Raw genomic sequence first — 27,733 nt, 5'->3', positions numbered from 1 at the left:
GAGACCTATGAGAAATATAATGTACAAAATAACACTTAAAGTACCAATACTCAGGTCAAATACCTGTGTGAATGTTTTTGTTTGGGTAAGACAAAGATCTGCTAACATGAGTCCTGTCATATTTGTCTAAAAAGGCAGATTCTCTACTATACCATATTGGGTATAACAAACATTTTAAAGCAAATATTGAATCCTATGTCATAGTATTTGGACCAATTAACTGAAATACATAAGGGACTTGATACCGCATAACTAAGGAATCAGACTGGACATTCACTTAACGTTGTCAGGTCTGGAACCACCTAAAATGCAAAAAATTAGAATACCGTTATTAGATTTCACCAATAATGTGACTCAAAACAATGAAAGTCTAATCATCCTTTATTTCTTCATTGCAGTACAAAGGTAACTTGAGAGTAGGGTAAAAAGTTAAGAGAAAGTACTTCTTCACTCAGGTGTCAGTCAACTCTGCTTGTGTTTGTCTTTCAACATGACATCAGCGACTATGAGCCACAACTTGTCAGGCAAGCTTCAGTGTAGCAGTTGGCTGCCGCATGCTGGGCCTAAAGAAAACAAGAGTCAAACAGGTGGTTGGTAAACAAACCATGCTACTTTGAAAACACAAGAGTTGTTAACCACATTTTAGTCCCAATATTCTAACTGTAAATAACTATGGTCACAGTCAAGTCAAGTGATTGATGACCATTTGAAGCTCTTCAGCGTCTGTTGTGGCTTGTGTTTGCAATGCTCAAATATATTTTTAACACCAGCACGTCTTTGTAATGAGTGAAAAAACAAAGACAACTTTGTGTGAGACCATGAATGCATCCTGGCTGAGTTCTGATGATAGGATGAGTAGACAGGATGCTATTCAGTTCTCTCACACAGGTAAACATGGAGGGAAAAAAGTAATACAGTAAACCTCGGATATATCGGATTCAATTGTTCCCAATATAAGCGATGTCCGATATAAGCGAAATCAGTTATATGCGTATACCAGAAAATGTCAGTTTTACGCATATATCGGATTTATATCCGGTATATGCGTAAATTGGATTTTATCCGTTATAAAAAGGCACTTCCTTGACTATGTTTCCAATGTACCTGGACTGGGCAATGAAAAGAGACGCAAGGTAATGAGAATTTAACTTTATTGGACTCTGAGCATAACAAATTGTTAATTAAGCTAGGCCCTGTTACGCCCGTCAGGCCTACGTTATTTCCAATAGTGAGGTTAAGATCTCATTCACTGCTGTGCTAGTATTATTGACGTCACTCACTTTTATATTTGTCCTAAATCTGAATAATAAACGTGAATATAAATCGCGCAGGCAACGCTGCAAATGACGTCGTATAGCGGCCTGTCACGATTCGGCGAATCGGAGCGCCACGATGCGGCCATCCGATATATGCAAGGGAAATTTAATGGAAATGCATTGGAACGGGACTGGAAATTTTGTCCGAAATACGCGAAATCCGTTATAAAAAAATCCGATATATGCAATGAATTTTTATTGGAAATGCATTACAGAAAAATGTTGTGAGCGAATTTCCGATATATCCGAGTCCGATATATCCGAGGTTTACTGTACTTAGAAAAAAAAAAAAACAGCGGCAAGTGACTTGTTTGCACCAGAGTAAGCAAATAAGTTTAATTTATACATACATTTATGTAAGTTTATCACCAATACTAGCAAGACTCCAACTCGTCTTATCTGAACAACTTTGATTCCCCAAAATTCCCTCCAAATTTGACGGCCAAAACTGTGGGAGACTTAATTGGCTCAGCATGTGAGCTCGTCACAGCAGTTTGCCGCCGGCTGTCAATTCACTGCTATACATTTGTTCAGGTATCAGGTAGTGAGGTTTAACCAAGATGATACCATGATAACCCTGCTAGTTAGCATCCCTTACACAGGCACACTCACTCACTGCACTTCTTTGTTCTACTCTCTTGTTAGAGTTTGTAACACTTTGTTTTAATACAATTTTTTGCGTCGCCACACCATTTTTCTTTCAGGGCAGGGGGAAAATGGGTCTTCATAGTAAAGGTTGCCGACCCCTGAGTTATACCAAAGAATATAAGTTTATAAAATATATTAAAAAAAATCAGGGTTTGGTTTTGGGTAACCAGTTTTAAAAATCATAGAAATAAACTTCATAACACCAGAGACAATGTATGGATAGATTAAAAAAAGTTATCCCAAATTCTGCTCCGTCAGAAACTAAAAATGCTGCCTGGGTGAATATCCCCTTTTTTGAAGTCTGGAATGTATGGAAATGGAAACTCAAGGAAAAATATTCATGTTTGTATTGTTCTGATTTCTAAATATCAGGGGGTGGGAATTAAGTTTTTCCCCCTTTCCTGATTTGTTTGCAGGTGTGTTGCACTTAAATGTTTCAGAATTAGTCAGACCTGAACACAAAATGCAGTTTTTAAATTGAAACTACCAATACTGTATTAAAAGCAGAAAACAAATATCCAAACCTACATGGCGGTGTGCGAGTGTTAAAACCTAACTTAGGTGGCAATTTGTCTGGACACACTCTGGTTTGATTACTGCCCCACCTGTTCATCAAGAAATCACCTAAATGGGACCTGCCTGACAAAATGCAGTAGACCAAAAGATCCTCAAAAGTTAGACACCATGCTGTTATCCAAATACATTCAGGAACAAATGAGAAACAATGTAACAGATCTCAGTCTGCAAAGGAAGCATAAAGCCATTTCTCAAGCTTTGAGGCTCCAGTGAAGCACAGTGAAAGCCATTAAACACAAATGGCAAAAAACATGGAACAGTTGGTGGCCCCTCAGCAGGAGTGGCCGGCTAAAACAAAATGACCAAGAGTGACAAGTCATCCAAGAGGTCACTAAAGACCCACAACTGCAGGACTCACTTGCCTCAGTTAAAGGCCGTGTTCATGACTCCACCATGAGATTGACACTGGGCAAAAACTGCCTGCATGGCAAAGTTCCAAGATGAAAACCACTGCTGGGGAAAAAACATTAGGGCTTGTCTCCATTTTAAATAAACCACAAAACATCTTGATCCCAACACCTTTGGAAAAATACTCTGCTCTGACGAGACAAAAAGACTATCCTACCATCGGTAAAATATGGTGGCGGTAGTGTAATTGTCTGGGGCTGTTTGGCTGCTGTAGGACCTGGAAGATATCCGGCCATCTGTTCATGCTAAAACCAACTTGTTTGATAGCAGGACAACAATCCAAAACCTCTGAATGGCTTCAAGAAAAACTAAATGACAACTTGGAGTGACTTTGCCCAAGTCCTGAACTGGATCCTATTGCGGTGCTGTGGCATCACTTGAAAACGGCAGTTCATGCTCACTGAAAATTATTTGATTGCAGTTGTTGCCAAGGGGGGTCCAACCAGGGGAGGTTTGGGGGCAATCACCTTTTGCCCACAGGGCCATGTAGGTTTGGATTTCTTCCTTCTTAAATAATTAGGTACATTTTTCTGACTGGCTTAAGATTTCTCCCCAAATACCTGACAGCAAGGATACATATACGGCAATATTTTACCCCATTCCTACTTTACTGGCTATATTCAATTGTCCAATGTTAAGAATTTCGGTCCTGCAGGAAACCTACCTGATGGTTGGCAAGACACACACCATCTGATGCCACCTGCGTGGAAAACCCCATCAGCTGTGTCGAGATCTTTCGAGTCCCAGCATCAGCGTTCAACCTACAGAAAAATAAATGTGTTAGGTCTGTGCAATAAAACAGCAGCTTGACAAATCCAGTTGCATGCAGCACTATTCATGGGACTGAAACTCACCACTTAATATAAAAAAAAAAAGTACATCTGAGGAGATACACTGGTGGGGGGCATTAAGAGGCAAAATAGAGGACTAATGCGGTGAACTGAAGTGGACAGGTCAGTACAATCCATGACTCAAGAGGCCAGAGCTTTTGTGTTGGTAGTCAACTGGTGGAGCATTTACATTCCAGGAGCGTCACAAACATTTCCTCGGGTATTAAAAGAAATCGGAAAGGGCTTATCGGCCATGTCATGTTTGTGGACGACTTGTGAGGCAACGACTAAGAGCGACTGAACTTGGATCTGGGCATTCATGGAAACAAATGACAACTGAGTTTGAAGGATGTGAGCAAAGCAAAAGAGATTTTTACCTCACGTGCATTGATTGGCCTACTCTCTCCACATATGACCTAGGCAAGAGAGCAGCTTTCATCTCAGTGGAGCACTTGTTGGTAGGCGCAACGCTTCACTCTCCAAGGACTTGTGGGATTGGCAAGTAGCTGACCTCTTGAATGTAATGAAGCATTAACAGGACCATACACCAGCGCAACGTTCCCAGCACTTTCCCCCACACGGGACTGATAAACCCCACTACTGGTTTAACCTTGCACAAGTTGCCTATGCAAGAGCTACAACAGTCGGGGCCAGGCACTACAATCGGTGAACTCATTTCAGCTATATATAAAAAAGGGGTCCAATTTTATTTTAACTTTTATATTTCAAATACAGCCAATTATTATCCCTACCAATTTAACTAATGAGCACACAATGTTTATAATTTCCCCCATGCGACACTTTTGAGAGGCAAGAACCAAAGAATATTTTCCACAATCTGTTTAATGGGCTCCATGAAGCCGAACTGACAAAGAAAAGAAAAGACCATACAAAGAACATAAAGTACAAATCTGTTCCCGTTTTGAGATTTTACTTTTGGAAACGAAGTTACATTTTGTTTCGATCACTTGACAAGATTAGTCCATTTTACAGCACATTTAAAAAAATGCAGATGTTGAGCAGAGCATAGAAGATACCTGGGACAGACTGTAGCATGCTGCAATTTGCAACTTCATGAACAGCTGGCCACTTCGGATTTGTAGTTCACCAGTCTGAAAGGAATTCACGCTTTTGGGAAAATTGAACACAGGGGTGCCAACTAGGTTTAATTGTAAAAGGAATTTGGCTTAAAATTCCCTTAAATCTGTTTGGGCAAATTGATCTCTTTCTGGAAGGAGGTCGGCCAGTGACCAAGAGGAGTAACTTAGGAAAACAAAAAGGAGCCCCATTAAGTTTCACTAAAAAAAAGGACTTCAGATTCAGGCAACACTTCAAAGTTCTGGGCAAAATAAGGCTCACTGCGATGTGGCTGAGCAAATTAACACCACGAGGGGTGTAGTTTGAGCCCCAAAAATGGAGCTTGACCTAGTGATAGAAATGTGTCTATTTTGTGATACAGAGTTTGGGGAAATAACGGGGACCTCTCAGGCAAGGGAAGCAACTGTAAGTTGTTTAAACATGGACCTGTTTATAAAAAAGGAAAAGGAATGACCAAAACTCATGGCTACATTCTTTTTAAGATGCTTGAGCTACAACACCAGAACTACAAAACTAAGGTCAGCAATAACACGTGGACGTTTTTTCCTTGAGGAGCGCATCTTTGAAATACAGCCAGCCAAGTGATGATCTTGAATCAGGGAGATGTTTACTCGTTTTCAGCTGAGGATAAGAAGTGGGCACACAGGTAAAGACACTGAATGTTCCAAACACTGGAGAGTTTCACAACATCCCACTAAAGCCCTCCCACACTTTCGACACCAGAGACTCCGTCGGCTGACTGAGCAATAGCACCGAGCGAGCAACTCTTTCAAATTGTGCATCAGTCTGGGTTTCCCGCCCCCAATGCAGGGTTGGTGCGAATTGCAAAAATTTGGTAACCTACTCAAAAGGCGCCAGCTTGGCTTCAAGCAGCAGAGAGGTGCAACAATAAGAATATGTTGGGGTTGCAACAATAGACTTAAGCTGTGATAGTGTATAGAAACTGCACTGAAGTTTGGTAACAGCCCCAACATAAGTCTACACAGTATAAATACATATTATAGATGCTTACTATAGCTGTCGTACGAATCCCGGTAGGATGATCCAGGGCGATCATAGCCACCTTGACCCCTGTAAAAAAGATTGAGAAAATTAGCGTAGTACTAGCAGTGGCGCCGTTCACAGTACATATTGCAACTTATACTGCCACATACCATCCCAACAGAGTTCGGCTTCAAATGTTAGTCTTGCAAGCTAGTGTCCGATTTCAAGTGAATGTTTACTTAATATACATGTGCAATTTAATATAGTAACATGCCCGTATTCTGAGTACAACCCAATTGATCAGGTATGAACTGTATTAACCTGTACACGTACCTGTTATCTCTGTAGTTGTTGGAGTAGCCGCTTCTGTATCCACCGCCACCGCCCCCACTACCAAAGCTCCTGTCTCCACCACCGAAGCTTCGATCGTTGTAGCTTCTGTCACCATATCCCCTGTCTCCGTTGTAGCCGCCGCCACCTACAAAACCCAACATTATTTCCGAGTCCATTTACAGTGTGTTCATTGGATGTTTGGTGAACAAGGGACCAGGGTGTTTGGTAGATCACTCATGATCACCTCTGGAGTAACCTCTCCCACCTCTCCCCCGGGAACTTCCGAATCTTCCTCCTCCACTTCCGCGTTGGCCTCCAGAGTTGAAAGCTCCCCTTGAGCGGCTGCCCTTTCCTGCTTCATCCACACGAATAGATCGGCCATCCAGAGTCTGCGAGACAATTTCATGCAGTCGGTGTATGTTCTACACTACCTCATTTATGAAATTACTAATTTACACAGGATTAAAAATATTTACCTTGCCGTTCATGGCTTCCAATGCATCCTTTGCGTCCTCAACATTTTCGTATTTCACAAACCCAAAACCACGAGACCGTCCAGTCTCTTTGTCTCTGATCACATCCACTGTTGTAAGTTGAATATAATGAGTGCATCAATGCATTTCAAAACGAAATAGAGTTAATATTTAATTAAGTGATGGCTAACGCACCTTTCTCAATGGTTCCGTATTTGCCAAAGGCCCCCGCCAATGAATCCTCGGTCGTGGTGAAGTTAAGACCTCCAACGAACAATTTTCCCTCGTCCGACATCTTTAGGGGAATAAATCATTTTTAACAAAATGTTTAAACGCAAGGGCGTCGATGCTTTCGAATATGTAATAACGACGTCATGGTGTGCGGCGGCTATAAACGAGGGGAAAGTAGGCACTGTTCTTAAAAACTCAAAATAACTAACCATTCCCGTGTATTGCGCGTCATATGAAGTGGTGAAGATGTCGCTAAAACAACGTTTCATCGTACTATGTAGGAGTTTTCAAATGCAAATGGCGCAAGACCTCAAGGCCAAAAACGTGGTCAGCAGCGTTAGCTTGATGCTAACTTGCAATGGCTTCCATCCTTTGAGCGCCATTTTAAGTACGGCGCTTTGTTTCCACAGAGTGCATTTGCATCCGACCTAACAGCTCGGTTAAACGTGACCGGTTTAATTCCACTTTCAATGAATACATTTTAATTGAATAGCCACCACAAAAATGCATTAAATAAATTTTGTTTGCGATTAACAAAGCTAGCTGCTCAACGGGAAAGGCCCCAAATCAAAGCACAGCAAAAACGTGTTTTAAATAGTAACGCCAGAAAATCAAATTTAAAAAACCCTGCATGTATGGATAAGATTTAGTACAACTTACATTAGTAAGAAGAAAATACATTCATTTTAACAAGTAGAAACCACTGTTACCTTTCCAAGGGTGACGATCAACCAGACGACGTGAGGGGCGACTGGGGGAATGTGAGCGACCAGCAATGGTTTAAGCCTTTTATTGGGCTGTCCTTAAGGACCACTGCGATCCGCTAGGAATGATCACATGATCTTCTTCCGTCGTCCTGGTTGGTCAATGGCAAGCTTTACGACAGTGATTACTTTACGGCCATCACGACGCCTTCTTTATCCCATACGACTGCATAGAACCATACCAAATAGAACATAAACGAAGTATTGAAAAGCAGCGTAAGGGAACAAATGTTCAAAATGTAATCTTTTGTTGCCATTTTCGACTCGCATTGCACCGAAGTTAACACAACAGACTCTAAATGCACAGGGATGTTTACTTAAAACGTATTTCCGTAGTATGCGCTGGGTAGGTTTGGCCGCCATGATGGTGACCAGAATCCAGAAACATTGTATTGTGAACGTGTGCTCGGCACTATGTACATGTTGGTCATATTTCTGCAGTATAATACACATATACATTCATTTAATCAAAGTGCACACACAGCGCACAACATTTATTTCACACTCGGCCCAGGGCTAGTGAATGCATTGTATACGTTTGTGTAGCCCCGCCCGGCATCATAGCGGACTTTCTGCTCCACGGCGTACTACACTCTACATGCGTTTGCGGGACAAAAGACAATCCTTGGTAAGCGCCACAGGTGTGATAGTAAGAGGCAGTTCAGGCGACAAAATGGACATGTCGTTCCAGCCACATTACCTCATTTTGATGGTACTTTGCTCGCTTATAGAGTTTTCATGAATCCGCTGGTCGTATTATCTCTCCCGCCTCTATACTGACCCCACGTGACGTAACGTTCGACTTAAAATGGCCGTTTGCATTTGTGTATAAATGTTGGGAATGCAACAATGACACATGGGAATCTAAATTAAGACAAGTGACGTTTTAGAGGGAAAACATCTTCATGAATGACTGAGAAACATAATCGACACAATAGAAGTACTTCAGTTTCTGTAGATTATGTGCACCAGGGTACAAAGCTGACCTAAATGTGTTAGTGGAGTCATTAGTTATGTTACTTGTTATGTTATAATTACTTGAAGACGGTGCAAATTTTGGGCACTCTGCTGGACTTTCGATGAACACATACTGCCCTCTGCAGTAAAGTAGTGTACCTAACAGAGAAAGGGAGCTACCTGAACAAGGTGAGTACTTTTTTATCTGGTAAGTGAAGGAAACACATTGTAATCAATGAATGAAATGACCCCAAATTGTAGTCAGTTATTTTATTTAAAAATAAACAGTTGTACGTGCCCACAATTAGCTTTTGTGAGACGTGGCTGCCTTTTAGAACATTAAGGAGGATGGTGATGCTGATAGGGATGTGACAACTGTGAGCTCCTCAGAGTTCGTTTGTGATGTCGCCGGTCCATTAAAAACTGCAAGCGCTTCACTTTCCGGTGCATTGTCTGGTTCTCTTCCAAAACGGTTAGGAACCTGTGAGCCTCCTCATCTATGTACAAAGAAAAGTAAATCTAGTAGTGTAGTGCTCAAGTATACAGCCATACTAACACAAAATTTGTTAAAAAAAATGATTGAGCTCACCAGGAGTTTCACAGAGGGGCTCGTCCATCTCTTTGCGGTTAGAGGGATTCACCTGGGCCACTTGGTAGCGTGAAGCAGCTCTGAGGAAGTCATCAAGAATTTGCAGGATAATGGCAATGCCTCGTCGAGGATGGTTCAAGCCGCTCCGATTGCACAGCGCCAGCGTGCCTGATGGGAAGAGAGATTGAGTTGATGACACCACATGTTTACTGGTGTAAATGTATTTAGTTTTTTTGGGGGGGGACATTGGACATTTGTGTGTCACCGTAGTAAACGTAGCAAGAACACACCATTTGGGGCCGTTTAGATGGCACATTTTTAACTGACAACATGGATGGATTTACAAGAGAAAGGAACCCTAAACACAAAAACAGTTGAAACCAGGTCTAACAACTTGTGTTTGTATCAGTATTTCTAGTATTAGTATATAGTATATCAGTATCAGTATTATCAGTATTTAGGCAAAGTGATCATTGAGTTGCATCGGATAAGCGTACAGTGCTAAGTCTGGAGACAGTTTTGCATCCCAATGAATGACAAAGTGTCTGATTTTGTGTCCAATTCTATACACACATACACCAAAAAGTGTAATGCATAGTGCAGCGTATTTGGTTGTTTTTGCAGGGTTGTGTGAAACGGGATAGTTCAAAATAGATGTGTTCAGGGCAGAAAGAAGTTGTGAAAGAGCATCAGACACTGTGTTACTCTGTGGGGAGCTACACTGTGCCGCCGTCTGTCATCATAACAGAGAGCCGTGGCTTGCCATGATGAGAATGCATTAATTATGCCAAAAAATGTCACTTAATTAAATGAATTAGTTACCACTGTTAACATGATATTTCCGAATAAGACACCCTAATGTACAATATGGACTATGAACGATAAAATATTGACTGTTAAAGAGTACCTGAACATCCCTCCTTTTTTTCCTTCCCAGACGGTGTAGTGGGTAGGTAAGGGAGGTATAGGTTTGGCACCATGGGTGAGGTAGTTGTTTGGCTCGCATGTGAAAAGCAACTGAAAGGTTGTCTCAGATTGACAGACTGACTACTTGCAAGGCATGTTGCCAGCTTGTATTAAAATTCTTTGGAAGCAACTTGGCGTGGTGGATGTGGCCCCTGTGCCATAGGTTTCAACACAAATGAGGAGTTCTGTTAGATGTAGCTCAACAGCCCATCCCAGTAGTGCACTCCATTTTACCTCAAGTATGCGTAATTAACAATCAATTCCACACATTAGAGAAACATACCGGAGAAAGTTCCAGAGAAAACTCCTTGAGCATGAGTAAAAAAACTTTCTATTACTGCGCCTGCTTGCTTGATGGGCTCAACAGTGGAGGAGTGAGCTGTCTGTAAAATAAAAAAGACAGAGTGACTTTAAACATAGCATCATGTGACAAACAATGTAAATCATCCAATATGGCTGACCTCTGTGAAAGTGGAGGCTGCTAAAGGACTCTGTGGTGCAGCACTGGAGTCCGTGGTTAAATAAACTGGTGTGCTCGCTGGTGCTGAACATGCAGAAGGCGTTGATAAAATTGAGTGTGAATGATGAGACTTTGGCCGCTGATGGTAGGTCACAGCAGACATAGCAGTGTCCACATGGGGGTCAAATTGCATGGAATATGTAGCTGGATAAGTGGTACTTGTTGAAGGTCTGTTTGAAGCTTCTAAGGCATTGTTTAGCTGCAGTTTGGCTACATCCTGAGAGGACAGCTGGAGCTGCACATCCATCATGTGGGAACCCATTGCCAGTTTAAGGGTCAGAGGTACAAGGCCGGACAAGAAGTCACTGATCTGTGGGGAAAGTCAGACATATTAACCACTGGTTCATTATTGGGTCAAAGAGGACAAAATCAAAAAGTTAAAACTGATCTGATGAAGTATGACCAATATATAAGCCCCAGAACAAGTTCAATGTGACAGTAAAGGGTCCATGACATAATTCATCAACTTTGCTTGTATATGATAAATATTGTTTCTAATGATGTTCTACATTGTTTGATTTTTGAAAGTGAACGGTAAATTAGCAAAAATTACATTTCTAGTTCTAATTTCTGGAAGTGATGTCATAGGGGTGACGCTTCTCGAGGTAAACCGTCAAAAATTTTCATCAAAATAGTAGTCGAGCCAACATGTTGTGTTGCTGCTGGATGTTCACAATATCAGAGCAATATTAAGGAAGAAGGAATGGATGAAGCAAGTGCAGGGAACGAGAGACACATGGACGCCCACCTCGAATATTGTCCTTTGTAGTGATCATTTCACTGATGACCACTTCGAAGGAACACCTTTACAATAAGCATTTGGCTTGAAAATATGCTATAATCACATTTTGAAAAATTATGCTATTCCGCCAGTACACAGGAAAACAAGACAACGAAGAACAACCTCTAAATCAAAGTTGGCACAAGAAAGTAAGTATTGTTTACATAATGCCTTCTAAACACCACTATAGCAACAAGACTGCTAAGCATTATAACCTTGACATGTGGCCACATACTGTACACAGGTTATTAAAAAAAAACCTTTACGCTCATTACGAAGCCAATTTAAAACAATGATTGGAGGATAAGCAACTGAAGAGTAATTTACACTTATATGGCTTAACTCCATGTTCTGCAAGTTCTATACTTCATCTCCAAATGCTTCCTACTCCTTGAAGACTCGACACAACGCTCAAATCTCTGCTCTAATCAATGCAAACATCCTCTGTTGCGTACGCTGCCATGTTTGTGTAGCTGTGCAATAGTACTCTGATGATGTCATGTCCGGAAATTAGCCTGAACTGGAGTACATAATTTTTCTAATTTACTGTTCACTTTCAAAAATCAAACAATGCAGAGCATAATTACAAACAATATACAATGTAACATATTTAAACAATGAATAATGATCATGCCAGGGAACCTTTGAAGCGAAATTGCTACCAAACATATAATCTAGGTCTGAATGAAACTCTGATATGATTGGGGAATTTGAATTAAATTTGGTGTCAATAAATAAATAGTTGTAAAGGAAACATGGGGGAAGAGGTATTTCTTTTTTATAAGCCACGCTCACTTCACTCATGCCTTCTTGTTACAGTATACTGTAGGAACTCCTACCTGGCATTCTGTTAAACTCTCCAAAGCCTCCACCACCCTTTCAGCTCTGGTACCTGAACACTGCGGAGGAAAAATACAATTGAAAAACTATAACAATATACAGTGTGTGTGTGTATATATATATATATATATATATAGTGTATATATAGATATATACATACATTAGGGTGCATCGAAAAACACAATTATTGAATTTTGAAATGGCTGGGTACTAAAAGTGTTACAATATATGTAGAAACAACACACACAAAATATTTTTCCAATACATGATTATTTAGGGGTGCCACCATACATCTGTTTTTGTGGAATAAAGTGGTGAACAGTTCAATGGTCGCCATGGAGATTTGAGGTCAGCAAAGAATGCAGCTCAAAAACCCTGAGGTGATTTTTGTTTTTGTTGGTATTTATACTCCTATTACATATTACTAGCAAATTTGTGGTTTTGTTTTTGTAATTTCAATGATTTGTAGTCATGTTTATAGGTATTTAGTGCTCATTGCCTCTACGGTAGCTAACATTAGCTAGCTACAGTTTGCTAATGACAGTTAGCTAATAGCTGAGCAGTCGCAGGTTGGTCTTTGGTCTGGGCCCCCTTTGATAACCCTATAGAAAATGATACTCATATACATATACATTTTCAGGTCAACGTTTTGGCAATTAGACATTTTCCGAAATTTTACAAACGTTTATGTGTGAGGTGGCACCCCTAAATCTCAATGGATTTCCTCAAAACTTTGCAAAAGACATTTTTATGTTCATTAGAAAAAAATGGAATGCCAGCCAAATTGATATTATGAATTTAAAATTTCCCATTCAAATTTGATGCACCCTAACATACATATATACAACCTATATGTAAACAAACTATAACTCCATTGCGTTTTACTTACAAATAAGGCAGCCTCTGCTACTGCTGGGAGCTGTAGGGTGAGGCTACTACCATCTGCTATACCTTGCTCCAATAGTTTCCCTGCAGTCAGCTGCCTATCATATATCATAATGCGGGGATAGAGTTCCATTTAACATTTCAGTCATGTGAATGCACGGCTTTGAGCACAGACCACAAACACTTTGCTTACTTGTCTTTATGCAGGAGGACGATTCTGTCAGCTTGCACTTGAAGTTGACGGGAGAGACGCGTTTTCAGGCCCTCAAGGGTCTCTGCTTTGGGAACAAGGATCTCCACAGGGCAGCCGATGGAGGTGGAGGTGATCAACAGACGCATGGTGGAGCCCGGCGTTAAAAAGGTACCGCCTTGTTTCCTTATTGCAGCTTCACATAATACATTATATCATTATCTCATATCGCCTCTCAAATATCGTTTACCTTTAAATTAATGAGCAGTACATTTAAAGGGAAGTGGTTACTAGCAACGGCACAAGACATATGAGACTGCAAAAGCTTTACTACACCAGAAGCTAGTCTCCGGTAAGCCCCACCTACCCGGACAGACAGCCAATCAGAGTGAGTCTAAGACAACGCAAATCGTCCAATAGAAGCAGCTTGTTGGCCACAAGGTACCGCCTACTAGTGCCTGCTGTATTTTAAGTACAGTACCTGTAGGCAAATTGTGCAATCAACACAAACTTTATTTGCCAGTTGACTTAAAAAAATCTAACATCCATTAAATGGGACCCATTGCTTAGTTTTAGGTATTCATATAAACCGTATCTTTATTATTTATTGTGGTTTACACTGCATTGTGCTAATTTTTTGTAGTATTTAACAAAAAAGGTCACTAAAACAACATTAAAACCATCTCCTGTTGCACAATAAACTGCAATAAAAAGCATAGTAAATTAAATACAAAAATATGACTTGTATTGGATTGGATCTATAGAGGCTCTCTAATATAAAGTGTTATGCAGAGTATACAGGTATTCCTATACCTACTCCAATACCCAAATCTCTAGGAATATAATGTGTTATGGCTGGTGAGTTGGTGAATGTTTTACATTTTTCCAGGTTGCATGATAAACTGGAATAATAAACACTGGCAGCTAACATGCACATGGTCTGTTTTATTTTTAACTTCATTGTTCAGACAGTGAGAACAGGTCTCCTCTTTGTATTCTGCAGCAGCCTTTTCCTCCTCTCATCCCTGCCTCTTTAGTATTCATGTCCCACCTCTGGTGCACAGCCAGGCTTTGGGGCTGCTCCTGTCACGTGATGCACAGGACGGGGGTGGGGGGGACGAGAAATGCGGCTAAAACGTGTCTCCTCACGTTGGCTAAAAATAGGTACACCCACAACACCCCTGCCTTTTCTGGACTCATGCGTCACTTCGTCTTCCGTCCAATAGCTTTGTATTGTTCTTTCACAGTGTGTGCATCAGTGCCCTTGGGATTGTGATGCAGACATGCTGCAGCAACACTTCCATGCACATCTCTCTGGTAGCTTGTGAGAAGGGAGGGGGGCTTGGCTACTTTACATTCTCGGAGTATCGCCATTAACAATTCCACAGGATGTCCTGCTCTCTGGTGCATGCACAAACGCAAACTCTGACGTCAGAGCTCATGCAACACACACACACACACACAGACAAACACACATGCACACTGCGTTCTCTTCTCCTTCACATTCCTCCCACTTCTCCTGACAGCCTTTCCCAGATGTGTTAAATCATCTGGTATGTTACACCTCAGCACTTCAACATGAGCACATTCAAAACAATGTTATTCATTCATTTTCTGCTGCTTATCCTGTTTAGGGGAACAGGTGAGCTGGAACCTATCCCAGTTGACTTTGTGAGTGAGAGGCTGGGTACACCCCGGATTGGTGGACAGTCGCTCACTGGACACATATAGACAAACAACTACTCACACCTGTGGTATTATAAGAAACAAACTGAAATAATACACTTTCCATTCCAAAAATTATAATATTAAGACAATTAAGTTAGAATAAAACCCTAATATTATGAGAAACAAATTATAAGCAGATGAAATATTTGTAAAATTAAACACAAAACAAAAGCAAAAATGGAAAAACAATCAAAAAGTGTAATGGAAAGAGTAAAGATTTATACTGATAATTAGGGATGTCCGATATTGGCTAACTCTCAAATTCCGATACCGATATCAGCCGATACCGATATGTGTAACAGGACATATCCCCTGTGGTGGTATGAACACATGTGTTCATGTTTCGGAAAAAATATGATACTGATATTGCTTTTTTATGCTGATATCAGATTGGACATGCCTATATTTAATAACAAAAAATGATGAAGTTAATAGTTGACACATTCATTGTTGGATGTGAGTGACTGCAGTGTACCACTCCTATAAGAAAGGGAGAATAGGGAGTAAGTGTTATATAGGAAATAACATTGTACAGGTATTTAGTAGGGCTGTCAGAAATAATGTGTTAATAGCGATAAAAAATATTATTAATTTATTTAATTAATTTATTATATTAATTTGTGTTTTTTTAATTAATGCATGCACACCAGAGCAAGCACGTCTCTCTATTATGACAGCAGACGGAAGCAGAATGGAGCACAGACGCACTGGGAGAACATACAAACTCCACACAGAGATGCCAAGCAGAGAATCGAACCCAGGTCTTCCCTATCTTCTGACTGTGTGGCCTAGGTGCTAATTCATGGATCACCATGACCTTAAAATTGCATCATAACTCCCCTATTGTTGTTTGCTAACTCGCTAACGTTTGAAGCACTTTTTTTTCCGCCCAGCGTGATTGTCACTGTGAGTGACAGGGAGAAAAGCACTGACTCGCAGGGTAATGTGTGTAGTGTAGTGCACAGTCAGTGGTGGCATGCTTAAAATGAATTTGTGTTATGTCAGAGATATATTTTTACATCACTGTAAGTTAAATTTTCCGTTCTATTGTCACTTTTGCCCTTTCATGGCATCATTACGAAAGTCAAAGACGCTCGTAAAGTGGGTCTTTAACATGGCCTGGGTCTTGGGATGGTGTAAGAGATAAACTGCCTTCTTCAGACTTTTTTAAAGGAACAAATACTAATATACTAATATCTATTTAGTGTCAATACAGTAGTAGTATGGTGTAGTTTATAGTGCTAGCATGTTTGCTAAAATGAATTGGTGTTATGTAAGTGACATTTACTTGCTGTAAGTTGTACTCCTGGTTCTATGGTTATTATTAATAGTAACTGTATCACTTTGAAGGCTCTACTGTTCTTTATGCAATTTTTTATAACACTTATTAATGAATTTGAAACAATGCGTCGTCTTGTGCCTTTTTTGACTGACGTCGTGTGGACTGTTTTTCAGTCAAAACTGTCGGTCCTATTCTGCCATCGTGTGGTAAAACCCGAGATTGCAACAATGTGGTTTTACAACAGGGAAACACTGGTGGCCTCTGACGTAATGAAAAAAAGATAACTTCCAAAAAGAATGCACACGATGAATTCTACTAAAGTCGGGTAATCGATGGCGGTACAATGAATGACAGCGACTGTGAATGGAGGAGGGAGTGGCGGGGAGCTGGGGGGTGTCTCTTTCGTCTCGCATCATCATCACCACCATCAGCATCGTCAGCGCTGGTCACATGGTGCGTCGGAAGCAAGCGGGCGGGCGGGTGGGTGGGTGTGTCCAATGGCTTTCATTCATAACTCCAGTGCTTTTTGAAGCCCAAATGCAAGGATGCAGAAGACGTTGGGAGCAGCCTGGACCGGAACCTTCATCTCGGTGAGTCCCATCGGATCATCTTCAGTAAGGAGCGCATACAGGCGAGTGGGTGATGTGTTTGATTATGTAAGAAGATGTTGTTGTGGAGAATCATCGGGTTTAAACAGTTGACGGTGATTCCTTCCTTCCTTCCTTCCCCACAGGCGGGCTGAGAGCAGCCAGAGATGTGGGACACGGGAGAGTGGAAGATTCTGAGGGACTCACAGTAGTCACTGGGCGGAGGGAAGCTGCTTCCACACCTTCTGATTTAGAACGTAAGATGCAGAACATCATCGTTTATTACAGTGTAGAACACACACATATATACAGCATGAGCACTACTATTGTACACTAAAAAGTACACGTATGCACTTCATGCATTAGTGTATTCGCATTGTCATAAAAAGCCCTCTTCAGTCCACACTGACTGAGCATAAAGTGTGCAGTGGTGTATCACCATCGCCCGCCATAGCAGAGCACGGTTGGTATGTATGAGATATTACATAAAATATTATCTGAGTCACATGGCTGGAGAATGTGCAGCAGTGTTTGCAATGTGTGTGTGTGTGTGTGTGTGTGTGTGTGTCAGGAATGCTATCAAGCGCTGACGTATACAATTATATGTTGTCTTTTCTATCTCACATTCTGGGAAATATTGTAATGACATGAGCAAATCTATATTCTTCTAAAATGTATCCACTACTTTTATGTTAATAGATTGAAACAATTTTATAATCAGACAGGTCTGAATCTTCCAGGTGGATGTGTCCAGCTGTGATTGTTGGAAAAACCTTTTATTCTAATGATTCGTTTCCTAGGGAATTACTGTAATCACAGATAACAGCCTCGCTAAAAAAAAACAAACCCTACATAAAATCACCAGTCTGTATAATTGCCCTCCGAGTTCATACTGGAGCTGTCTGGGGAGGTGGGGATTTTTGTCAGACAGTGTTGACATAATCAAACAAAAATGGCTGTAATCCAGTCATCCAGGCGGTCCATCTGCTCGGCCTACAAAATCACTCTTCTACTAGATGAGGACTTGTTCAGGTGCTGGACAGCGATTAAGGTATTAATCATGAACTTAAAAGTAAAATGCACATGCAAAATGAGCTGCGAGAACTGTGATATGGTAAAAAAAAATGGTTACAGCGTGACAACACACTTTTATGGTAACTGGAACAAAAACAGTCTGTTCTAACGTATAAGATAGTTGGAGACAAAACAGGTCAAGTGTGCATGAGATATAGCAGTTCATTATACGGTCGTCCCTCACAACTTCAGGCTTTGAATTTCATGGCTTCAGTCTATCGAGGTTTTTCAAAAATAATACAAATCTTATCAGTATCAGTAATGTTATTGTTATGTTCGGTGAAGCACACACGCGCCAGTCTTGATTGCCCAAACACTAGGCTTTTCTTACAGGTTTGAAGTATCTCACAATGAGCACATTAGCTCTGAACTCCCAACATCACTTCCTGTCAGCATCAACGGAACACAAGTCTAATTTATATCTTAAATTGCACATTTTCTGTTATGTCTGCTATATTGGGTAACATGAATGTAATGGTGACTATAGGGGTGTTAGTTCATGTCTAGAGGGCTTTAATAATGTTACAAACTGTATTACACTGTAAACACTAGGCTTTCCTTACAGGTTTGAAGTATCTCACGATGAGCACATTAGCGCTGAACTCCCAACATCACTTCCTGTCAGCATCAATGGAACACATTTAAAGCAACACACACGAGCACAAGTCTAATTTATATCTTAAATGGCACATTTTCTGTTATTATGTCTGCTATATTGGGTAATATCAATGTACATGTGACTATAGGGGTGTTAGTTCATGTCTAGAGGGCTCTAATAATGTTATTACTATTTAGGTTTTCTATGCGATATATGTACTGTATTCACGCGATAAATAAGGAAACCTACTTCACGTTTGGGTCTGGAACCAATTAACCACGCTAAACAACGGATTACTGTATCAGGCTCCAGCTACATAATGGTCTAGATATACATGAACAGGTTCTAGATACAGAAAGTGGGTCATACATGAAAGGGAGCAAGTAGTAGGTAAGAACCTCTAGTTCAGGGTCTTGATAAGTCAGGTTCTTGATACAAGTGGTACTAGGTGAAACAGAATTTGGATAAGTCAAGTACGAGATAAAGCAAGTTCTAGATTGGGCAGTTACTAAGTAACAGCGGTGGGAGAAAGTCGGTGTGTGCAAGTCTTTTGTCCCAAGTCTCGAATCAACTCTCAAGTCAAACCATGCAAGTCCAAAATAAGTCTCAAGACAAGACAGGTCGAGTGAAGTCCCAAGTCATAGGCTTGTCATGTTTGAATCCTTACAACAGTGATAAGCAGTATTTGGTGTTTCTGAAATAAAATACAATTTTAACAAAGTAATCTTTTGCACTTGAAAAATACAATGAATGTACTCTTAAATCTTAAGTATTTTCAAGTGATTAGACCAAAGTCTGAGTTAAATCGAGTCCAGGTCACATGACTCAAGTCCACACCTCTGCTAAATAAAATGGTATGGAACACCTTTTCTAGATATGTTCTATCTACAGGCGAGCACGTGTCAAAAATCACCTTATTGAAATGAACAGCCACACCAAATGTCCAGTTCGGCTTTGAGTTTTGGTCCCCTGTGCGATTGAGTTTGACACCCCCTGATCTAGAGCAGTCTGAGGCAGGTTCCAGTGAGACAGAGAAGCACATGTTCTGTTTCTTCACCTTCACTATACACAATGACAGCAAGATAACAATGACGGATGATGCTGTTGGTTGGACTGTCTCTGACTTTGGTGGTCCTCTGCAGGGTTCACCCACGCTGACCTGGACCATGAGCAATGATTCGCCTGCTCTGACAAGTCTGACGGAGAATTCCACTGTGAGTAATATTAAGACACAGTTTAATATGTACGTATGTCACGTGTGTGTTAGGACACCTTGATGTGTATCCAAAGAGGAAAGACGAAAGGTCTCACTGCTGCTGTGGCTGATTGATCCTGTTGTTTCTCCTGTTTGGCTGAGATGGTGGAAACAGCAGATTTCATGAAGCACACACACACGCTTATAAACGCACACACTGAGACGTGCAGATGGAGGAGCGTTAAAGATGTCACTCCAACTGCGAATCGCACAAGGCATGCAAACGTATGTTGAAATGTTACATACTGCATTTTCCCCAAAGGCCTGGACTGAATGGAGGCCAAAACTGCATTTAATGGATGTAAAAATAGACATGTGACAGCGGTGGAGAGCGTGGTTTAAGTATGAAAAGCATGCTCTTGGCACAAAAAATATTACACGTGCTAAAGTAAATATCATTAGAACCTATAGGTCACAATGTATTTGATCTTTGACATGTTTAGTAGCCATTGAATGCTTGCAAAAGTAGCTTAAAGGCACTATAACTGTGGCTATATATAAAATCGTATACTGTGGCTTTAACCCTAGGAACCATAACCTGTATTTGGTAACTTAGATGTAAGATAAATAAAGAATAGGCATACATAAATAAATAATAAGTTTAAAAAAAAAAAAATATATATATATATATAAATAAATATAAATATAAAAATAAATATAATAATAATAAAAAAAAAATATATATATATATATATATACACACACACACGCAATAACTAATATGTTATCATCATCATCAAATTTTAAATAAAGACACCCATTTTAAGGGGTTAAGTTGTATTTTTTGTCACTAACCCAGTTACTTGTCACCATCTTTGGAATGTGACATCAGAACAGATGCAGGACGTTCTGCTCACTGCGGGGATTGCTCATGTGCGTCTGCATCCTCCTCTCGTTTCCATTTTTAGCCTCCCCCCCTCAACCCCCCGCCCCGCATCCTCATTGAGAAAAGCTCGGAAATTAAATTAAGGGTCTCGCTGACGTTTCGATTAGCATCCCCGAGCTCACACAGCCAAGACCAACTGAGAGAGTATTAATCAGAGTGTGGCGAAGTCCGCCTGGGCACGAGAATCACTTGCAGTTCCTCATTGTTCATTCTAATCCTTATTAAATAATATTTCACTTAGCTGACAGACTATGCTAAACGGAAAATAATCCATTATTCTTGTAGCATGAGTAATGCAGTTGCAAGCACAGTGCAGGATATCTGTGACGTGTGTCTGGTTGTGTCTTATAACAACATATGATCATCCATTGTCTGACCGTTGCAGACAACCATTCACACGTCACGATTGGAGCTTTTTTTAAAGAGCACGTGGGAAGGTCAGAAACATATCTAAGTGTGCGAAGAACATTGAATCTGCACACCGAAAGGTCTATACGCATCTAGGATGAATGCGTGTGGGTGTTTGCATTCATGTAGCAAGGATGCTCAACAGTCAGTGGCTAAGCACAAAAATAGAATGTATTCATCTTTCCCCCTCCACACTGCAGCATCAAATGGAAGCTCTAATGCACTGTGGCAGGATAAAAGTAGTAGTCTGGTTATCCCCAACAGGATGTACCTGTGTCGGCGGGCCAGGTGGAGAATTATGTGCTGCTCTTGGTGCTGCTGAGTGCTTTCGCAGGGGGGACGCTGGTCCTCCTCTCCCTGCTGCTGCTCTTCTGCCACCGCTGCTGCATGGGTGGTCGCCGCTATTCCAGGTAGGTGGTACTCATGAGGGTTGCTCAGAGTTGCTCTGTAATGTGCCACAGAAAGTTTAAAAATAATCAGAAAACAGATCAAATTTCATGGGAATTCATCACAATACATTTTAAAATGTTATTCTTTTTGGAGAATAATAAAATTATTTTTTTTAATCCCAACATTAGATGTTTTTTATTTTACAATTTATCAGAATTTTGTTCTTTTCTGCTATGAAATACATTTTTATCACATTTTTCTTCCTGTAAGCACTTTGGAATTTGACAGTGACGATTAACAACTTATTTGAAATTATAAAATTTCAAAACAATTCGGTTATTTTACCAAAAATTTGGCTGCATTTGAAAATAATCTGTAACAGAGTTACAGACTAACTTGCAATTTTGCTGAATAATTATTCCCATTATAATTCCTCTTATTTTACCAAAAATTAGGCTGCATTTGAAAACAATTCTGTTACAGACGAACTTACAATTTTGCTGAATAATTATTCCTATAATTCCTCTTATTTTGCCAAAAAGCCCAATGAGAAGCTGTTTCTGGTGAATCCCTACTGGAAAAAAATAAATATATATATGTTGCATATAAAGAAATCCACCACCTGCTGGGTTTGGTGAATCACAACTCTGTATTAAGTATACAATACAAAACAGTGCCTTCTGTTACAGTCACTACTGCTGCGTGGTAATGATTGTGTTCCTTTCAGAGCGAGTGATGACCCTGAGAAGACCAACACGACTTACATTGAAGACTCTCAGCCAACGCAAGGTTAGAGCTACATATTCTAAGGTCATATATTTACAATCTATTTACTGTATCGTCATCTCACTCCCTCAATTGTGTCACTAAGATATCACAATTCGCCTGGATGAATCAGACGCTCTCTCGGCTACGAGTTGCCACGAGGGCGAATCAGAGAGGTTTGTTTCCACGGGGTTGACCGGCCGCAGGGTCTCTTTCAACGAGTCTGCTCTGTACGAACAGGAGAAGATGGCTCAGGAGAAAGGACGGAGGTACACGCCAAATGAGTTCTTAAAAGAATGATAGAGTTCATGATAATACATCCCTCTACCTCTGTCCTTCAGGTACACTCTGACTGAGGGGGATTTTCACCACCTGAAAAAGGCCCGATTGACCAACCTCCACCTGCCGCCGGCTCCGTGTGACCTAAAGATCCTCACCATCATGGAGTGTGACTCCACTGAGAGCAGCACCGTGAACATCAGTGAGGCACCAGCGCCCGAACTGCCCCTCTCAATCTACCAGGTTAGTGGCATCAACCTCTCCTGCTCTCCTGAAGAGAAGAAAAAACTATTAGTCAAGAAATAATTGTTCTTGTTTACATCACATAATATTACATACAGTTAGAAAACAGGTCATGTTACAAAATGTATTTATTTTTGGCCTGTATACAACATATACAGTACGTGTGGTCAATTGTTGCTAGGCAGAATTTGTGGAGCAAAATCATTGTTTATATCACAACTTTGTTTGACCCCTTGTTGCTAGGCAGAAATCAAGGGGCGCAACCATTCTTCGTAACTGTAACAATTTTTTCCTGTTTAAAGCCACTAAAAGCATGGCCAGTTTTATGCGTCAAGAATGAAAAAAAAAAGGGGAAATTTTAATTTTGCTTGGACATCCGGTAAAATCGGTGGAGCATAACCATCAGTGCTCCCTAGTCCAGTTAAATTAATGGACCCATTTCAGCATATTCAAATGATGTGTCCTGTTTACATCACATGTTAGCATGACCGCTTGTTGCTGCAATCACTGTTTTAATCACACATTGGACCACAAAATGTTTTCCTTTAACAGCCGATGGACAGAAGAGTGCCTGACTGGTTGGGTCAGAGCCTCACTGGAGGTCTTCCAGGAGACACCCATCACTCCATCGTTCTGGACCAGATTCCTAGACAGGATTTGGCTATGAGAAGCAAACGCTCCTTAACTGTGAGCATCAGTTCTTTCTCATTTTAAAAATATTTGTCACATTATATTTGAAAGTTAACTGATACGGTACTGTAGTTGATCACCTGATCTTTTGAGTCAGTTGGACACTCTCGGGGACCGAGGAGAGGCTCACAGTGACCACATGATGAAGGGAGAAACCACTCAGGCACCGGGACAGTCTTCAGTTCTGCAGTTCTTATCGAAACTGCGTCGCCATGCCAGTCTGGAGGGAGCTGGGCCGTATTTCAGGCGGTGGAAGTTTGACAGCAGCCACCGGGCTGCCAGTCTGGATGCCAAAGGTTTGTGTGGGACTTTTACCATTAAGGTTCTATCCTGATAAACTCTTATTGAAAAGCTGTGATGTATCTTTTCTACCAGGATCCCCAAAGAGAAGGCCTTTCCAGAGGCAGAGAGCGGCAAGTGAAACCACCGACCACACCGCCGATGACTCTCCTCTCCGAGACGATCCAACTGGGTCGTTCCCTAGTCAGACAAGTGGCCTCCAGTCGCTGTCTGCAGAGTCCCTCTCTCAAGCTTCCACGAGTCCTTCCTCAGTTTTCCTCCACAGGTATACCTTGCCACCAAAACCTTGCCATGTCACAATGTCCTGACAGTTTTCTCCCTGTGTTAAGGCTAAATCTGGAGGCCATGGTGGTAGAGGTAGCGGGTGTCACCAGCAGGAAAGAAGGACCAGATGTCTGTTCCATCCAGAGACAAGACAGCATCTCAGGCAGGGTGCCAAGAATGGAGACCGAGTTCAAACCAGATGCAGTCAGAAGGATAGACACTGACAAGGCTGTGTCTGAATCTGTAGAAGACGATGATTTGTTTGAGCCACAATCAGAAGCCATTCACTTGGGAGACTCATCCAGGAAAACTCCTGAAGTTGCAGTGAGGCAAAACTGTGAGCTGGACCAAGATGAAGGTGAAGATGGCGTATTGGGACCTGAGATCAGACCAAGGGCGGATTCCGGGTCTTCTCTTTTGTGCTTGGAAGCACATCCATCCCTCTACAGAGACATCTGGAGCTTGAGAGCCTCTCTGGAGCAGTACGCCTCCTCGGACCAGAGCAGCACTGACCGGGAGTCCATCCGTAGTGATGCTGAAAGTGTCTCATCATTGGGTTGTCCAGCTGCTCGAAGTGGACACCTAGACAGCTGCTTGTCTCAAGACATAGAAGATGAACCTGAACCAGACGGAGAGGTGATGGAGGGAGGCGTGCGAGGGGCATCAGGTGGGGCCAGTGAAATCGGCGGCGGAGTCGACGGAGAAGCTGACATGGGAAACCGCAAACTTCTTCAAATGGACAGCGGCTATGCCTCCATTGAAACACCATTCAAGGCACCTGAGGAGATGCGGATTTTCGGGACCCCTGCAGCGCCTCGTGGGAAGACGGCGTCAGAAAGGAGGTTGTTCTTCACAAGCTCAGGGAGGAAAGGTACTGTGTGCGAGAGCACCGAGACCAGGTTGTTCCAGGAAGAGTTGGAAGAAGATCTACCAGAAAGCACAGAGGGTAGCCTCCAAGAACCATATCTACTCATCAAATCACTTCAGAAACAAGAATCACATGTAACATCTCAGCTGATCAAGCCAATCTCTCAGCCCTCCAGTCCCCACCGACCTCGTCTCCATCGTCGTGACTACAGCATAGACGAGAAGACAGACGCTCTTTTCAACGAGTTCCTCCGACATGACCCGCGGTTCGATCAGCAAGACTCGCCGTTTCGGACCAGACATCGATCAAGAGTGCACCTGCGGAAGCAGTGGCAGAGACACAAGCAATACAGTGACCCCGGCTCGGGGACAGGGGGGCGGTACTCGCCGTCTTTAGAGAGGCAGAGGTTCACTCCGCTTCCCAGAGGGGACAGTGCCAGTTACCCTCTGGACACCAGGTATCACAGCACACTGTCACGCATCGCCAGTGCGGCAGATGAAGAAGCCAGTGAGATTGCGGCCTGTGAGGATGCAGCCAAAGAGAGCACAACATCCAGCGATGGAGCCAACATGACCTCCACCGACCCCGCCATCCAGGGCGTGGAGGGTCACCAGACCTCTTCCAACTCAAAAAGCACAAGCAGTCCACCTCCAGGCTGCATGGACCCCAGAGTGGACAACAGGAACAACAACAGCAGCCAGCAGGTGGAGAGCAGCCTGACGGACAAGCTGGCGGAAGCAGTGGAGGAGAGGCTCTATGGCGGCCTCAGGAGGGCGGAGCTCAGCCAGGGAAGAAGTGAGTGGGTGGTGGTTGCCGCCTCTCACACAGCCTCACCTGACCACAGTCCCAAATAGTCCAGTCCAGTCATCAACTCTTCCAAACATCACAAATATAATCTGATGGCCAACCTCCGCCAGCATTTCCTCTCAGACCTTAACTTCCACTGTGATGCCATGTTCCCCCTTTTTAGCTCATATTGCACAGATACCTTAGCTCCTTCATCTTTAGGAATATTTTCAAACATAAAAATTGTGAATTTTCCGCATGCTACTACTACTACTGTAATGTCCAAACAATGTGTAAGTGAAGACTGTATGGTTTTAAACCTAAAAAAGCACTTTGTTGGATAAAAACAAATCCGTGTTACCTATTTGTATCATGAGCAACCATATCCTCCGCAAGTGTCCTTCTTGTTTTGATTTGCATGAAGGCAACAGGAGACCATTTCAGCTACCACCAGTGTTTGCATTCCTACGTTATTATGAATGGAATGAAAATACAGTAGAACGTTTTTGTGCACAATGACGGGAATTCAGGGAGATGCAGATGTTTAGACAGTTTGGAAAGGCATCATAAAGTTGATATAATGTATTTTGTCAGAAAATCCTGTCCATTGTGCCATGGACCATGGCAAAAATACTCCCGTCATCTCTTTGTTACCATCATATTGACTGAAACATTAGGTACACTTACACAATCTAGTAGTAGACATGTCAGATTGAGAGCTGTATCCAAAATGCCTTTATGCAGATAAGACTTATTTCATAGTATGTTCATTATTGTATTGGAGTGTTTCTGATAACACCATTATCATCTCTGTAAAGGCACATAAGTATACAGCTCTTGTGGATCTTATTACAGATGATTATGCAGGTATACCTAATAAAGTGTCTCATGAGAGTATTTGTCCACTGTTTTCAATTAAGCCAACCTATGGGCTGCTGCTATTGTAAATACTCAGACCTGAAGATTGGACCAACAATGCACTATAATACAAACACTACTTAAGGGATAACAAACCAATTACTGACACCTTCTTCAGTCTGCGCCCTCCAAAGTCGAACACAATCTATGATGCTGGATGACATGCAAGTCGTTCCAATTTCTACAATAAAATATAATTTAACATGAATTATTTCCAGTCATCATCAATGTGTATTAATTGAACAGGCAAAGTTAACAGCCATACAAGTTGAAAGTTAATCACTGTACAATAAAAGTTACAGTAAACCTACTCACCCTTGAAGTAGCTTCACAGATACCTAATGGAGAGGGGACAGAAACGTGTTTGCAAAATGAAAGTGTATTGCTTGCATGTACATTTGGCTTATGTTACCATCTTCAGCTAATGTATTTTTCATTACTTAATGTTTTTGCACATTTAATGGGATGTTCAATGAAGTGATGTATGATTCCATTTTCTGTTTTAGAGTTATCACACCTTTGCCTATTGCCATAACTGGTACTCCTTTGTGGTGGTTTCACCATCTCAAGAAAAATCAAAACTTGTGGAAATGATTAGATGACAAGACGGTAGAGCTCTTTTTCCCAGCAAAATATGGTTGAAATTGTACTACTTTTGGGTGTTTGACTTTGGAAGGGGCACTGTATCTACTATTACATATTTAGCAGCTGCTTTCAGTGAATGATTATTTAAAATGAGAATTGATCCAACAGTTTATAACATGTAATAGGCGTGTCGGCAATGTGTATGTATATGTCCTTTCAGACAGGTCTGAGCTGGTGTGTGTATGCGGCCATCTTATGTCTTTGTGACGCACTCATGCTTAAGTAGCTGGCCGTATAGTGCGATGAGTCATGCAGTAAATTACATCTTTCATCCCTGACAAAAGGACAGACAACCTCAATCACGTCTTCCAAATAAATGGAGACAATTATAACTGTCACTTTTTGATGTAAAATGCAGAAGTTCTTTATCCTGTTATG

The 27,733-nt window shown here is 41.5% G+C and overlaps 3 protein-coding genes and 1 long non-coding RNA gene across 7 annotated transcripts; 1 reads left to right on the top strand and 3 right to left on the bottom strand.

Moving 5' to 3' along the window:
* Positions 1-104: 104 nt before the first annotated feature.
* On the bottom strand, positions 105-8,438 carry LOC131125491 (uncharacterized). The gene is made up of 3 exons (XR_009129034.1): positions 8,362-8,438; positions 3,613-3,709; positions 105-563 (listed from the first exon to the last, which is right to left on the bottom strand). It is a non-coding gene; the product is annotated as an uncharacterized LOC131125491 (long non-coding RNA).
* Positions 4,604-7,781, bottom strand: cirbpa (cold inducible RNA binding protein a). Of its 2 annotated transcripts, none has more exons than XM_058067098.1 (7): positions 7,608-7,781; positions 6,862-6,961; positions 6,670-6,776; positions 6,438-6,582; positions 6,194-6,338; positions 5,889-5,947; positions 4,604-5,497 (listed from the first exon to the last, which is right to left on the bottom strand). In XM_058067098.1, the coding sequence occupies exons 2-7, from the start codon at positions 6,959-6,961 to the stop codon at positions 5,484-5,486; spliced, it is 570 nt and encodes a 189-aa protein (XP_057923081.1). In that variant the 5' UTR covers positions 7,608-7,781; the 3' UTR covers positions 4,604-5,483. The 2 variants fall into 2 exon arrangements, with proteins under 2 accessions (XP_057923081.1, XP_057923082.1); XM_058067099.1 differs by having other exon boundaries at positions 6,459-6,582; positions 7,608-7,771.
* On the top strand, positions 8,324-27,684 carry LOC131125487 (voltage-dependent calcium channel beta subunit-associated regulatory protein). Of its 3 annotated transcripts, XM_058067095.1 has the most exons (13): positions 8,324-8,807; positions 13,407-13,560; positions 16,932-17,034; positions 17,133-17,243; positions 19,801-19,872; positions 21,472-21,617; positions 22,325-22,386; positions 22,469-22,631; positions 22,704-22,884; positions 23,437-23,571; positions 23,672-23,870; positions 23,950-24,139; positions 24,204-27,684. In XM_058067095.1, exons 5-13 carry the CDS (start codon positions 19,825-19,827, stop codon positions 25,858-25,860), a joined length of 2,781 nt encoding a protein of 926 aa, XP_057923078.1. In that variant the 5' UTR covers positions 8,324-8,807; positions 13,407-13,560; positions 16,932-17,034; positions 17,133-17,243; positions 19,801-19,824; the 3' UTR covers positions 25,861-27,684. The 3 variants fall into 3 exon arrangements, with proteins under 3 accessions (XP_057923078.1, XP_057923079.1, XP_057923076.1); XM_058067096.1 differs by lacking the exon at positions 16,932-17,034; XM_058067093.1 differs by lacking the exons at positions 8,324-8,807; positions 13,407-13,560 and having other exon boundaries at positions 16,932-16,989.
* LOC131125488 (midnolin-like) lies at positions 8,885-13,745 on the bottom strand. Its single transcript, XM_058067097.1, has 7 exons — positions 13,393-13,745; positions 13,204-13,297; positions 12,314-12,373; positions 10,635-11,003; positions 10,457-10,556; positions 9,208-9,375; positions 8,885-9,115 (listed from the first exon to the last, which is right to left on the bottom strand). Exons 1-7 carry the CDS (start codon positions 13,536-13,538, stop codon positions 8,958-8,960), a joined length of 1,095 nt encoding a protein of 364 aa, XP_057923080.1. The 5' UTR covers positions 13,539-13,745; the 3' UTR covers positions 8,885-8,957.
* Positions 27,685-27,733: the final 49 nt, after the last annotated feature.

Source organism: Doryrhamphus excisus, chromosome 3, assembly GCF_030265055.1.
Source record: "Doryrhamphus excisus isolate RoL2022-K1 chromosome 3, RoL_Dexc_1.0, whole genome shotgun sequence".
NCBI classification, from domain to species: Eukaryota; Metazoa; Chordata; class Actinopteri; order Syngnathiformes; family Syngnathidae; genus Doryrhamphus; species Doryrhamphus excisus.
This window is presented reverse-complemented; position numbering and strand designations above follow the sequence as displayed.